Source organism: Epinephelus moara, chromosome 8 (assembly GCF_006386435.1).
Source record: "Epinephelus moara isolate mb chromosome 8, YSFRI_EMoa_1.0, whole genome shotgun sequence".
Taxonomy (NCBI): Eukaryota; Metazoa; Chordata; class Actinopteri; order Perciformes; family Serranidae; genus Epinephelus; species Epinephelus moara.
In genome coordinates, this window is record NC_065513.1 from 38,165,602 (window position 1) to 38,180,943 (window position 15,342).

At 39.3% G+C, this 15,342-nt stretch overlaps 1 protein-coding gene across 1 annotated transcript; it reads left to right on the plus strand.

Moving 5' to 3' along the window:
• Positions 1-4,393: 4,393 nt before the first annotated feature.
• On the plus strand, positions 4,394-10,924 carry ctsla (cathepsin La). Its single transcript, XM_050051877.1, has 8 exons — positions 4,394-4,552; positions 5,513-5,647; positions 5,735-5,857; positions 6,439-6,591; positions 8,215-8,439; positions 8,738-8,906; positions 9,004-9,121; positions 10,485-10,924. The coding sequence occupies exons 2-8, from the start codon at positions 5,525-5,527 to the stop codon at positions 10,582-10,584; spliced, it is 1,011 nt and encodes a 336-aa protein (XP_049907834.1). The 5' UTR covers positions 4,394-4,552; positions 5,513-5,524; the 3' UTR covers positions 10,585-10,924.
• Positions 10,925-15,342: the final 4,418 nt, after the last annotated feature.

The window sequence follows — 15,342 nt, forward strand, 5'->3', positions numbered from 1 at the left end:
CGGGTGTAACAAGTTAATCTGTGTATTATTTATTTATTTTATTTATTATTTTATACAGCTTACTAATTTTTATTCTTTTATTTATTTATTTTTTGTATTAATTCAGAAACTCTGGGGCTCCATTATTGACCAAAGTCCTTGATTTTAATTATTTTTTGCTTTTATTTGTATTTTTGAGAAATTCTGAGAAATTACCAAAATTATTAAGTTTACAGTGAAGTAGGGTGTGTGTGTGTGTGTGTGTGTGTGTGTGTGTGTGTGAGAACAAATCAAAAACACCTGTTGTGCAGTGTCGCCCTAATTCTCCAAACAACTCATAACTAAATGAATGTAAAGCACCTTTCTTACTAACAAAAAAAAGATCAGAAGCAATTTAATTATTTCTCGTCCAGTTTTAGTTTAAAAAGCACATGAATTTAAATCATTAATGAATCAGGCCTGCGGGGACAGACTGTAATCTTCAGGGTGTTTTGCTGTATTTGTCCTCCACCAGATTCCAGGCTGCGTTATTCACACGTCTCTGGGTTCATTGTGGAGCAGCAGGAACGTCGACCCTCCACCCACACACACTCACATGACTCAGGTTTTGTCTCAACTTGCCTGTTGACTGTCATTCAAACATATTTGTACAGAGAGAGATAAATGAAGCAGAGGGCGTGACGTTTAAAAATCACATGAACCTTTGTCACACTTCTGCGCAAAACAGGTTGTAAAATGTAGATACAGTGAAAATTTTTGCTTTCAAGCACCTTTTTAAATATACAGCAAAACTCCAGTTAAACACCTGCAAAATGATCTGTGGTTAATCCCATGTTTAACACTTTGTAATGTGGTTTCTAGCTGTTGAATAAAGTCTTAAATGTGTTTTAAGATTAAGGCAATAACCTCACTTTAACTTCTGAAAACAAGACTGCTTTTCACAAATCTTTGAAAATTCATCTCAGAAAAAAAGTTTGAACTGTTTCAAGTTATGGTTTTATCACGTTTTGAAGACAGTGCATTCAATTTCGAGCTTTGCTGTACAACAGTTAATAAGGAAATACATTTTTTGAACATTTCCAATGTGAGCACGAGCTCAATAAGAAATGTGGAGATGAAGTTTGAAGTTTCAGTGCTCATTAAATCAGTGTAAAAGAAGTAAACAAAGGAAATGTAAGATGTAAGAGCAAATAGCCAAAAAAAAAAAAAACATATGAAATATGAAATAATTCATATTTGTGGTGAACAGGTGTTAAGTATTTGCAAATGAATAACTTGAATGTAAAAGAGGATGTAGTAAATGTAGCCAAAAAGTACACGCCATAAATCCATTTGTACCTGTGATGGAACTTGTGTCACATCAGGACGTGATGCAAACAATTCTCAGTTCATTGTCTGAACAGGTTGAGTTTCATTCTCGTCAGTGTTACTGAGAGGACATTTACTGCAGCACAACCAGGCTTCTGCTCATAACACACAGCTCACACACAGTTCACTTCCTCACTGTGAATACTCAACCTTTGGCATTGTTGTGTTACCTAAAACTCAATGGATCAATGGCGTTAACTAACTGCTCAGTTGAGGCTGTTATGTGAAAACAACATGTAAGAGTGACAGTGACCCCGGCAGTCTGTAGACGTGTTCATCAGCGTTGACGTCTGTCAACCTTTGTGTCTGGATGTGAAGACCAGGCCCACAGCTGATAGCCGCAGCGTCCCAATCTGAGGAATGTAGTAATTATTCGTTAGCGGTTCACAGAGTTCATCATGGGCCTGTTAGAGAGAAGATAAACTGAATATTCAGCAGATAGTTCACAACAGGAAACCATGTGGCTGCACAGACATGTCAACAAAGACATTTAGATAGAGACCCTGTATTAAAGGTTCTGTATGCAACATTCAAAGCATTAATATAGCAGCTATAGTTCCTCCGCCACTGATATAATGCGGTATGATTCATCTACATTTGTCCATGTAACGCATCATGTCTTCATGTTGTCACACACACAGGGTGCATGATGTTCCACATTTTCCTTACCATCATACTTTACAGAGCCTAAAAATATATGATGTCCTTGCATTAGCAGAAAGTAGACGCCGTTCTCAGCAGCTGATGTGTGACTGGACCGTGTTGCTCAAGCAGAGCAACACATGACAATGGGTGACTGAGCACTTCCTGTATGAGCGTGCAAGGCTGGTCAGTTACGGTTACATCTCATGGAGTCACCTAAAATGTTGGACTTCCCTGTTGAGAAAAATGTTTTCAGCAGGGTTGGAGGTGCTCATATCCGTTGCTACAATACAAGTACAAGTACATAAAAGTGTGAATGTTTAATTAGCAAAGTGTCAGATACTCATTATGCAGAATATATTTCATATTATCACATTATTATCGCTGATGCATTCATGTGTAAATGGTATTTTTATGTACTTTGTCCTGCTGGATAACAAAAAGGAAAGGAAAAGAGAATAGTTTGACATATGAAGTTACCGCCAACAGCAAGTTAGCTTAGCTTAGCATCAAGACGGGGAAACAGCTAGCCTGGCTCTGTTCAAAACTAGCAAAAACTGGCTATCAGTACCTCTAAACCTCAGTAACGTGTTTTATCTTGTTTGTTTATTTATTTAGAAAATCCATAGATTGAAAATGACAAGTTTTGCGGACAGTTGTGTGCCAGGTTAGCTGTTTTTTAGACTTTATACAAAGCTAAGCTAACTAGCGGCTGGATCCAACTTGATATTTACCGTAAAATCATGAGGGTGGTTTCGATCTTCTCATCTAACCCTCAACTAGACCAAAATGTTTGCAACTACTCTTAAGCCAAAATTTAAAAATGTAAATAAATTCCCTGTAGGCCTATTTTCCTTTGACGCTAATATATCTGAATTGTTGATGATATGTTTTGTAGCCTTTCAGAAATCTTCCAACCACTGATGTCACTGTAACACAAACAAGAGGTGTTCAAAACCAAAAAGGTTCATTGTAAAAGCATAAACAACTCTGCCTGTTCAGAGTTTCACAGTCTTATCAGTCACATGAGCACTGACGCTGATTAACTCAGACTTTGTGCCAGGAAGTTCCTGGAAGTCCTGCTGTCGTGTCTACCCATTTATTCCCACTGCTGTAATGGCTGGCCATGACTGATAATCATATATCATTTGTTGTATTGTAAACTAGAGAAGGATCGTTTTAATTTCACCGACAGGCTTTTTCAAAATCACGGCTTCGTCTGAGGCATAACATGGGTGAAGTATGACATCATGTGCAGCTGTGTCTTTGTGCGTAACCTTAACTTCAAAGTGCTGCTGGTGGTTGAAACGTAAGTATTTTGTTCACGTTGGATTTGAAGTTAAAGACAGGCTAAGTTAGTCCTTTCTACCACTTATTTAAGCCTATGTTTGCAGGTGTATTGTGTAGGAAAAAGATGAACCAAAATACAGTAAATATCAGGTTGGACTCCGGCTCATAGGGGCCTCCTCCAACCCCTTGTCGTCGTGTGCCCAGGAGGCTTGTCTGGTTATCAGCTCCTGCAGCCACCAAGGAGCCCATAAACTGAATGATGATGACCTACATGTTGACCTGCGTATCTTAAATAATTATTTGTTGTGTAACCTTACAGTCCGTGTTTGGTAATCATGAAGAGAAGACACCAGGTTTTGAGAGCCTGCAACATGTTACTGGCTACTGGAAATCCACATATTAATATCATAATCAAATGTTGTTTTTAGACTTCTATAGGACGTACAGTACATTTAATGGTCTTTCCTGTCTTTCATTGTCTGAAGTCTTTGTCATGCATACATGTGACAAGATAGTGAGAAGCCCTTGTCACGCATCTGCATGGCCAAGAAATTTCGTCTCTTCAGGAGAACTCTTAACTGGGAAAATCTGGCTTCTTAAGTCGCCTCCTCGGATGACTCTGACGCCAAGCAACTGCAGAAAGCCGACACTATCCTGATTACCTAAATGCATGTGAGCACAATGACTTGGTAAGTGAGGGGGGTGAAATCCTGCCCTTGGCTTAGTTTTGTGTCGGATGTTAGCTGCTGCAATCACGTTTCACTTCTTCTGTTGTCATATTCCCATTTCCAGTATCAACAAATGATTACACCTATTATCAAGTGACAGTTTCATAGGGATTTAGAAGTATTTATGCCTTAATCTGAAGGTTGATTTGGCTACTAAAATGGTCGTCACTTGCCCTATTTCTTTAATAATTAACATTTTAAGTCACTGTGAATATCAATGAGATGATCCTTAACATTAAACAAGTTCAAACAAGCAACCTTGAGTTGGTAAATCTGCTTTTTTTGAGCAGTTTCGAGCTGCAACAATCCTGCAGGACAACCAGGAAAACACTCAGTCCCTCTTCCCAACAGGAAGGAATCACGTGCATCCAGCGGCGACGTCACAGGACGGGGCGGGGCGTTCGCAGCATAAACAAGCAGCGGACCAATCAGAGAGCTCGGTGGGACGTCGTTCAGCTGCCAGTTAGGCCTTTATAAACTTTGTGTACTGCTAACGGAGCGCTATTTTATTTTTCTTCGTCGTCTACGACAGCGTAGAATACACAGTAAGTTTAACTTTTATTCGTTTTATTTGTTTTCTGATGTTAAAATTTTAAAACCTGGTGTTTAAATGTGTCGTATAAGCAAATATATTGACGAATATTCGTGTTTCTCCAGGATTTTTTTCGTCGTTTAAGCCTGGAATACACAACACCCCAGTGTCCGTTTAAAAATGATATATTTAAGCTTATATCGTGTTAAAATTTATTCTCCGAGTGAAAAATTCCTATATTTTTGCTGTAATCCGCCAGCATTTGCCATCTTGTGTGATTCGGCTGCCTTTGTCCTCGTCTACCTCCCTTGTAGCCAACAGCAGCCATTACTAGTTGATTCCATACGGCTTAAATTAACATCCACCAGATTCGTTTAAAATGACCGCTATCCGGCAGCCACCCGGTAAAGTTTTGGTTTTCTTTTCGTTTTCCTGGTAGTAGTTTCGATGTCCAGGCCGGTGCCTTGGCTCTCCGCCGCCGCCGCAGATCCCGTGACTCCCTCACAAAACAAAAACAGGCTCGGGTTATTGTTGGGATCTGGCGAAGTTTCCGCTCCTCAACTTGCAGGAAAACAGCCAAAAAACAACTAGTTATTCCTGCAAATAGCCAACATTAGATAGTCATCGGGACAGGCTGGGGTTTTATTGTTTATATGGCCTAATTACTACCGATGTTTTGAGCCGAGCAGCCGGGAAATGACTGTACTGTCGGGAATGTGTATTGCAGCTTCAATGCGGCTCCCATTTCTGTATGAATCATGGGAAAGAACAAGCTGTACTACAGGCTGCTGATTGCATGACAAGTATCTGAATGTTAGAAATGGATTTCGGTGGAAAACCTGCATGACTCAATTCTCTTCCTAAGCAGTTAAGTCTGTTGTAATGTACTCTATTTGTAGGCCACTGCTCTGGGCCTCCATCAATGATTAACCTGCTTCTTTGGAAACTGAGTCCTGACTTGTTTGTTTTCCAGTAGGAAGCAACAATGCTGCCTCTAGCCGTCGTGGCCCTGTGCCTTAGTGCAGCCCTTTCAGCCCCGAGCCTGGACCCACAGCTTGATGACCACTGGGAGCTGTGGAAGAGCTGGCACAGTAGAAAATACCATGAGGTAATGCATTGTTTTTCTCCCAGCAAGACACTCCAGTCTGCCAATTACCATGAAAGAAAGGTCTGAATGGGGATTGTCTTTTTGCAGAAGGAGGAGGGCTGGAGGAGGATGGTGTGGGAGAAGAACCTGAAGAAAATCGAGCTGCACAACCTGGAGCACTCCATGGGCACACACTCTTACCGCCTGGGCATGAACCACTTTGGAGACATGGTGAGAGCACAGTTTTGACTCACAGAAGCATATCTCACTGGGAAGGACATATTCAGGTTATTATAAAGGGCTAGAGAACAAATAAAGACAAGGGACACTGATTTGATAACTAAGAATAATGAACCCTCAGTTAAAAGATAAAATGGTCCAGTCACACATCAGCTGCTGAGAACACTGTCCGCTCTCTGCAAATGTATTATCTTACTGTAAAAATAAAACATTGCAAATATTAAAACACTTGTTCAAACACACACTAATCCAGCAAAACAGTAGGAATCTGTTGCACGGCCATACCAAGAAAAAAAATTAAAGGAGAAGGGGCGAACCAGCTAGAAGAAGTATGCAACAGTGTTGTGCATAGAATTGGAGAACAACACAGGATAAAAAACACAAAGTAACTGCAAAAGTTTAAGCTAAAAATCCATTCAAATCTGCAGCTAAAAACACACACGTACTTTTTACAATCATAAATCACAGCTGCTTGTTGCCTTTTGTCTTCAGGTTTGCTGTGGGTGAAACTATTTTCCAAACAGTCTAATTCACATTGTCTGCTTTACTAACTTAACTTTATCTTTCCACAGACTCACGAGGAGTTCAGGCAGCTCATGAACGGCTACAAGCGCAAAACAGAGGGGAAATTCAGGGGGTCCCTGTTCTTGGAGCCCAACTTCCTGGAGGCCCCAAAATCTGTTGACTGGAGGGACAATGGCTACGTCACTCCCGTCAAGGACCAGGTATTTATGGTTTTATGTCTTGTTTAGCCTCAGGGCTCTCTGACAACTACACCTGCTGACTTGTAAAGGTGTGGCTGAATTTGTTTTTGAGTCTTGGTGGGAGTCGTTCGGTAACATATGGAGAGGATTTTGCAGTCACAGTGTAGGGTGACGTAGAAACAGCTGATTTTTCATGACATGTTGGACCTTTTATTACTTAAAAACAACTCCAGTTAAGTCTTGTAAGTTGTATCCTGCACAAAAAACTGTTCATGAGGAACATCCATCTCTCTTTTCATGTTAAGGACACATTTAAGGGCAACTTGTAAACAACTAGCATGTTAAACAGAAACCATGTAAAGCACACAAACAACCCACTACACTGAAATGACATAGTTTAAAAGTCTTAATCGTCACAAAAGTGGACACGGATAAATGTAAAACACAAACCTGGTCAGTTGCTGTAAACACTGAGCATATCACCACAAGATCTTATTTAAAAGCTCTGTCAGCATAACAGGCGATACAAAGGCGTGGCCTAATATCAGCTGTTGGAGACATTTGGTAAACATAGTTATGTCATGTCCAACTTCCAACAGTTGCTTTGTAACAGATTCTCTTCTTTAAATAAAATAGAGAGGACACGCCATCCACTGAAGTAAATGTTTTGCTTGAGCAGACAGATAAGATGGCCTCTTGGTTGTTTTTGTTATCTGCGTGCTTCACACAGTCTCCTCCTCCTTCACCTCCTCCCTGAGCGTACAGTGTGTTCTCTCTGACCTCCCTGGCATACATTAACACCCTGTAAGCTGAAACCAGTCCAGCAAGCTCACTGTAATCTGTGCCATGGTGGAGCAACACTGTCATATACGTTGGGGCAAAGTGCAGCAGTGCAACTTCCAGTATGATTTTATTTATGGAAGCAAAGTACTTTCCGGAGCTGGAGAGATAAAGTGCAATAACAAGATTCAGAGTGACATAAGAACAACATGATTTTAAAGGACAGAAAACATTTAGACACACAAAGAAATAAAACATAGATAAGGGATTTGTAAAGATAAGGAGTAAAATATAAGAATGAAAAGACAGCAGTTAAATAGACAAACATTTACATGACAAAGTACCACTGTGCAAATGGTAAAACCAGTAAGTCTGACCAAAAAGTAATGGTTTTAAAAAAGAAAATTAATACTGACTTTTTAAGTTTTAATTCTGAATTCGGAAACAGCCAAAATACATGGGGCTTAAAACTTCTTTGTTTCTGTCTTTGTCTACATTTTAAAATATCAGCATTTGACAGGCCAGAAAGGGAACTGCCGATTTTAATTTTCAGACTCAATTAATCTTGGCTGCTTCAACTCCACATTGTCGATGGCTCGGGGTCATGCAGAGGAGAATAACGGCAACAAAATGGCCGACATCAGAAAGGAAACATAAAGAACTGTAAATAATAAAACAGTGATTTAAAAAACTTGTAAAGGTGATATTTAAGTGCATAGATACATTTGCAGTAATCATTTAAAGTGACTGAACAAAGGTGAAGTGATATTTTGAATTAATGATCCTAAAGTTAAGGAAACTTTTTTTTTTTTGTCATCATCATCCAGTCTAAACTCAACCCTCCACCCTCCCTTCTCCTCTCAGGGTCAGTGTGGCTCCTGCTGGGCCTTCAGCACCACCGGAGCTCTGGAGGGTCAGCACTTCAGGAAGACCGGCAAACTGGTGTCGCTGAGCGAGCAGAACCTGGTGGACTGCTCCAGACCTGAGGGCAACGAGGGCTGCAACGGTGGTCTGATGGACCAGGCCTTCCAGTACGTCAAGGACAACCAGGGCCTGGACTCTGAGGACTCTTATCCCTACCTGGGAACGGTACGTGCCTGTACTTTTTTTTTTACCCCTAACCATAAAATTTATCCTGTTATCCTTGTAAATGGTATTAGACGTGTTCAAAAGGCCTCAATCAGCATTTCCCAAACCTCGTTCAAATGAGTAGCTCGTTATCAAGCAGCTTCAGGGGTTCATAACGTGTTGATTATTTGAATCAGCTGTGTTGGAGCAGGGTGGGATCTAAAACAGGAGATGATGATTCGAATATTTAGAATTCAGGAGGTCTGTGTTGGCGCCATAACGTCCCTCTCACCCTCCTCTTCTTCTTGTCTTCCCACAGGACGACCAGCCGTGCCACTACGACCCCACATACAACTCTGTCAACGACACTGGTTTCGTCGACATCCCCAGTGGTAGGGAGCGCGCTCTGATGAAGGCTGTGGCCGCTGTGGGACCCGTTTCAGTTGCCATCGACGCCGGCCATGAGTCTTTCCAGTTTTACCAATCAGGTCAGTTAAAGACACCTTTTTCCTCCCAGTATCTGCCTCTTGTTTTTAAGAGTTCATATGTACCTGACTGGGCTTTTTGGGGGATTTTGTATTTCAGGAATCTACTATGAGAAGGAATGCAGCAGCGAGGAGCTGGACCATGGCGTGCTGGTCGTTGGTTATGGCTTCCAGGGAGAGGATGTGGACGGCAAGAAATTCTGGATCGTGAAGAACAGGTCAGTAAAAAACTGTGTGCAGGATATTACTGTCTGCATGGTTTTTTTTATTTTCACCTGAGAAGGAAGTAATACAGGGAGTAGGTACTCGGCTAGAAAAGAACCAGTACACTGTGCGTATATTCAGATTGTCAAGTTTTGTTTTGTTTTTTACGTGTTTTTTAATAGACCATAAAGTCATAAAGGTGTTGTGTTTTTAAATATCTTAACTCCACTTCATAAAAGTCATATCTGCAAGCTGTAACTAAATGTGATTTGAACATCCTACTTAGTTGGTTTGCGATTATTGACAAGCTCTTGTATATTTAAAGGCCTTTTCTTATGTATTTAGTGGTGGAAATAGTACAATTTTTTTTACTTTAGTCAGCAGTAACTTCGACGAAATAGTCTTACAGCTTGAGATGAAATCTAGAATAAATTCAACAAGAAAATGACAGATAAATATTGTTATAGAGGAAGTAATCCAACAAATGTAATGTAAATGGGGCGTATTTCTGAGGGTAGCTGGTTAGGATTTAATTTAAAGTCTTCAAAACTGCAGATACTTTAACTATGTCCACATGATCCCCATCCACAAGTTTCAGCACCGTTTCAGAGATGATCGCCGTCCATATTAACAGGCCTAAAATTGCATGACCATTCATGTACACTGGGCACGCGAGTGCCGGTGTAAACAGGAAGCAGATTGTCTGCAGTTGGTTTCTTAGTTGCAGAATATACTAAGGAGGAAGAACAGCAATTGCGAAAAGGAAGACCAGAGATTTCTTTGCTCAGATCGACGAGGTGGAACTGAAACACGAGTAAAAGGGCCGTCTGGGTGGTGGAAAACAAATTGGGAGCAAATATTGCAACATATTAGAGCCATACAGGCTGATATTATATTTTCTTCCGCAAAGTGGTCACATGATAGAGGAATCAGGAATCAGGGAAGAATATGTCCTGACTGATGAGACCCAATTAAGAAGCGAAGTTTCTTGGGGCATTGAGTAGCTCACCTGGTGGAGCAGGTACCCCATATACAAAGGTTACGCCCTTGCTGTACCGGCCACAGATTCAATTCCGATGTGCAGAACTTCGCTGCATGTCAACCCCTCCCTCTCCCCCAAAAAATAATCTTAAAGTGTCAGTTTCCGTGCTGTGTTTTGAAACTCGGACTAGGTCAGCAGTGTTTTTGGAAGTCTCCGTTTTAGGGATCGAAAATGGCGATGGAGTATGCTAGGTGTAAATGTAGCAGAAGTTATGATTTTTAAAAAGATATATTAGTGTGTATGTAGCCTCAGATCTAATTTGCTCCCCTCTTGTTACACAGATGAAATCAAATCTATTGAACCCATTTTCTGACCTTTTGTCTGTCTTCTTGCAGCTGGAGTGAAAAGTGGGGAGACAAGGGCTACATCTACATGGCCAAAGACAGGAAGAACCACTGTGGAATTGCGACGGCGGCCAGTTATCCTCTCGTCTAACGTTTGCACAGCTCCACTTGTAGCTCTATAGTGTTTTTTTATTATTGCAATAGTTTGGCTGAAGGCGGCGGACGAGGCTTCAGTCCGAGCGACGACATCGACAGGAGATTCTGAGATGTTTTAAGGAGAAACACTTTGTTTTTAGGGAAATGGCGCCATTTTGTTTTTGGCTGGTTTTATGCCACTTTATTTTGTCTGAAACAGATTTTAGTCTAGTGTTTTATTCTTTGTAAATATGTGTATGCTACTTGGTAAGTGATAACCTTAACACTTGCTTCGTTCATTGTAAATGATTTTTTTTTCTACCTTTACTGTGATCAATTAAAGTTGTGAAACACTAGATTGGTGTTTGGACTCTTTTAAGATTGTTGAAGTATTTTTGAGGTTTTATCTCAAAGACATTCTTGTGTTCAGCTCTGTATCAGGACATTTTTCAGAAAATCCAGTGGGTTACTTAAGAGAAGACGTACATTTATTTTCTAAGTGGATAAAGCAACACAAAGTGAAACTATTTTATTTCTAATTTTATCATAAAAATAAATGCCCAAAAATGATTTTTAAATCAGATTAAATTCAAAACAAATTGAAAGAGTAATAAACTTTTGTATGAATGTGGTAACCCATTTGTAAACTTAAGTAATCAGTCATCAAAATTGATTTTGTTTTCTTAGATAAATCTTGTATCTCAAACCTCTTATTGACTAATTTAAAGATAAGTGTCACTGCATAAATTCTTCAGCTGTTAAAGATCCATTGAACTGATCACCAAATAATTTCTACACCAGCTTTATCGGAGAGAACTAAAAAGACTTCTCTTTGACATGCAAAGACTTTGGTCACATGACTTCATGTAAAGCAGCTGTGCTCCCTGACGTCTGGTACTGAGATCTTACAGGATTATTGATTCTTCAACAAAGGGGCTGATTCACAAAGGAACAGAGTCGCCCCTTTCCTATGGAGGGGGGGTCACCTTACATCAGGCCAAAAGGTCTTGGGTGTTAACAAAGGCTGCAGCTAATGATCACTTCTACTGTTGGTTAGTTTTTGTTAATATAAACCAAATTATGTCTATGGAAGTCCATTGAATGTCTGAAAAGGTTTTGTCTTGTATTTTAACAATAATTAAAAAACTAAATATATTTAATATATGATGATATAAAACAGAGAAAAGCAGCAAATTTGGGGCATTTTTGCTTGATATGTGACTTAAATTATTAATATATTAACATATTATTGATTATCTTTTGTTGTTTGTCTAATCAATCATTTCAACACTGGCAGTCGGCATTTAACTTCTGAGGTCATACAGGATAAAATTATGAGGTCACAACACTTAAATGGGACGGGGATAAGTTGGAATCAAATAAATTGTTTCTATACGTTTCATGCAAGCGCAGCATCTAATTAAGTTTTCAGAAATTTTATCATTACTATGCACACATATTCTGCTGATAGTGCACTGACAAAATACATTTTTAAAAGTGCACATTTATGTATACTAGCAGAAAAAAAACAATATTGACGTGTCATGTAAATGAAGTACTTATTAACAGCTAAAGTTGGTTTTCCTAAAGGTCATTTAATAAAGTAAACACACCTACAACAGATGATTCTTTTTTTTCTCACAAATAAAGTTGTGAGATGTTAAAATTAGCTTTAAACTTTAAAGTTTTATAATCTCATGAGATACACTGCAGTCACATTTCTCATAATGCTCCTTATGCAACGCAGTTCATATTTCATTCTTTGCATTCTTATTTTCTGTTTTTTTTTCTATTATTTGTACCTGCTTGCTCCAAACATTTGATCAATTAACAGTATGTACATAATTTAGTATAATTTTGAGGTACATGTACTTTACTTCAGTATTTTATTTTCTGCTTCTTTATATTTTTACACCACTTTTCAGAGGCAAATAATGCACTTTTAAATTGACTACATTTAATTGCTAAAGTTACTTTGCTGATTCCGGTGAATTATACAAAATATGATCAACTAATTAATTATGATATATTATTAGAGGTTAAACTACCCAACAGTATCTACAAACTTAGGAATGCCGAGTTTAGTCCAAAGGCTTTTTAATGGATCAGAAATAATTTGATTGATAGTGTGTGTCTATGCAGAGGGCCAGAAATCTGATTTTGTCAAGATAACTAAAGGTGTCCCCCAGGGTTCCATTCTGGGGCCTGTTTTGTTCTTTTATTCAAGCAAAATTACACTTATATGCTGATGACATTGTCATGTATATGTACGCTCCCTCCATAGCTCAGACAGTGTAAGAGCTTCAGACAGCATTTCAGCCACTGCACACTGCTCTGCTGGGTTTAAAATTGGTTGCAAATTGTCAGAAAATTAAGTTTGTGGTCTTCTCAAAAGCTTGTTTAACACTGCTTTGCGGACCGGAGATTTAAACTGCTAAAAACACAGAATAAAACAGTTTCACGTTATAAATCAATGTTTTTCCGATGCTGTTTGGCATGATGTAGATAGCTGGTAGCGTAGCACCTGCTTATGTGTGCTCACCCTTTTTCTCTGAACTTAAGATCCAGACTTTCAAGAGGTTTTACCAGGAACTGAATTACACGCAGAGGTCTCTTCCTCTCCAAAACAAATGAACCTGGTGATGTAAGCCAGTAAAAACACCGTATAGAGCAGTTTCATGTAAAAAATAAATAAATAAAAAAAATACTGCATTTAATTGACACTGCAGAGGGTCTTTTGACTATGGTGGCTGGCAAAAAACATGATAACATTAATGACCCTATGTAGAGCCAGTGTTAGGTTTGTTCTGGGCTACTGTAAAAACATGGTGTTGCAACATGGGAATCTCTATAGTTGATGACCCACTCCCTATGTAAACAATAACGGCTCATTCTAAGGTAACAAAAACACAATGATTCTTATTTTCAGGTGATTATACACTAAAGAAAACATACTTATTATATTATCCCCTTAAATCCTACACACTGGACCTTTAAAGGCACCATAAAGAATGTGGTCGATGTGTCCTTCTGTTTTATTGTGAACTCTTGTATCTCATGTTGTATTTTTAATATGGTGTGATTTTGCATGGCTGCTGCTTTGGCCAGATTTTTTTTTAATCTCAGTGGGACTTCCTGGTGACATAAAGGCAAAATAAAAGCAATATGAAGTAATTAGAATTAGCTCCACCTTTACCAGCTGCAACATTAATGTGATGAACACATTTTCATTCTTCGGTACTTGCTGTCATTTCCCTTCACCCAGTTCATTTCAGCTGACTGTTCCCTGAGTTAATTAGATTGATTATTCAGATCACCTGTTGCACACTGCATGGGAGCTGACTACTGATGAAGAATTGAGAGCAGCTTGGTGCATTTCCCCTCTGAGCCAATCAGAGTGTGACAATGCCCTTTCTTAGGGCTTAAGAGAGGTGGAGAAACACACACACAGGGCACTACGATCCTCCCTCAAATTAATGCAGACCTCATGTTATGTAGATATCGTCAGCCAGACACTCTGGTCTGCAGGTTCTTCTGAGACTTCTTTGCTGTCCTTTGCTTTTCAGGTTGAGAGTGATTTTAAGCATTCTGACACCTCAGTGGAGGAGTTAATAAAGAGCACATTTCTACTAGGTCACCTGCATCAGGGCAGATCTGTATTTTGTTCTTTGGTTAATTGTTTTGATTTCATTGAATCCTTCTTTTTACATATTTGGTTATTATCAAGGAGGCATTTTTTCATAGTGGAGGCACTTGTGAGATTTGTTTCTCCAAGTAAATATTTTTTTAAATTATGTAAAATAGGAAACTGGTCCCAGGCTCCTTATGATCAACTGTAATCTGGGTACCAGCGCAACATTAATGAATTTATAATTATAATCTAGTGATATAATACACATTATTACAAAACAGCCCATTCTCCATGATGAATACTTTTACTTTTGTTGCCTAAAGTATATTTTTATGCCAATACTTCTGTACTTTTATTTAGGTAAAATTGTGAATGCAGGGTTTTTACTTCTACTTAAAGAAACAGCTGAATACTTCTTCCACCGCTGTTAAACCCAGCGAAGCTTTCCCTTTTGACAAGTTATTTCAGGTCAGATGTGACCTGCTGACTGACCCAAATCACAGTGTTTAAAGTGTCTTAACAGTAAAGCCGGTCAGGGTTAAAGTGTGTGTATGTACTTGTACGTCTGCCTTTGTGAAAGTGAAGACATTCTGGTCGGTCCTGACCTCCAGAGGCCTGTTTGAGGGTTCAGATTTAAGTGTTGAGACTCAGATTAGAATTAGGTTCAGGTTAGGGTAAAGGGCCCAGGAATGCATTATGTAAACGAGGGTTCTCGTAAGTATGTAAGTACAGTGTTGTGTGTGTTTGTACCTGTTTCTGTAACATATTTACTTCACCTCAGAGGTCAGTCCAGGCTGATATGCAGAACAAACAGTGAGAGCAGCTGGAGGACGTTATTGTGCAACCTAAAAAATACAGTGACAAAAGAGGGAGAGTGATTAAAGGGTCAGTTCACTTTAATTAATACACTTATTTTCTCATGTTTCTTGCTTACCCCTGATGGTGGAGCCTGACATCACCAGACCAAATCACATATGCAGGTTAATGACACGAACACTGTCAACAACCAATAACAGCATTTTCTCCAGCACCAAAAAAGAAGCAGCAAACCGAGGGGACAGTGAACATGGAGGGGACTCTGGGGAGACGCAAGAATGTAAACCAGTCTTAGTTCTCTAGTACTCTGGAAAAAGAGGATCCCAG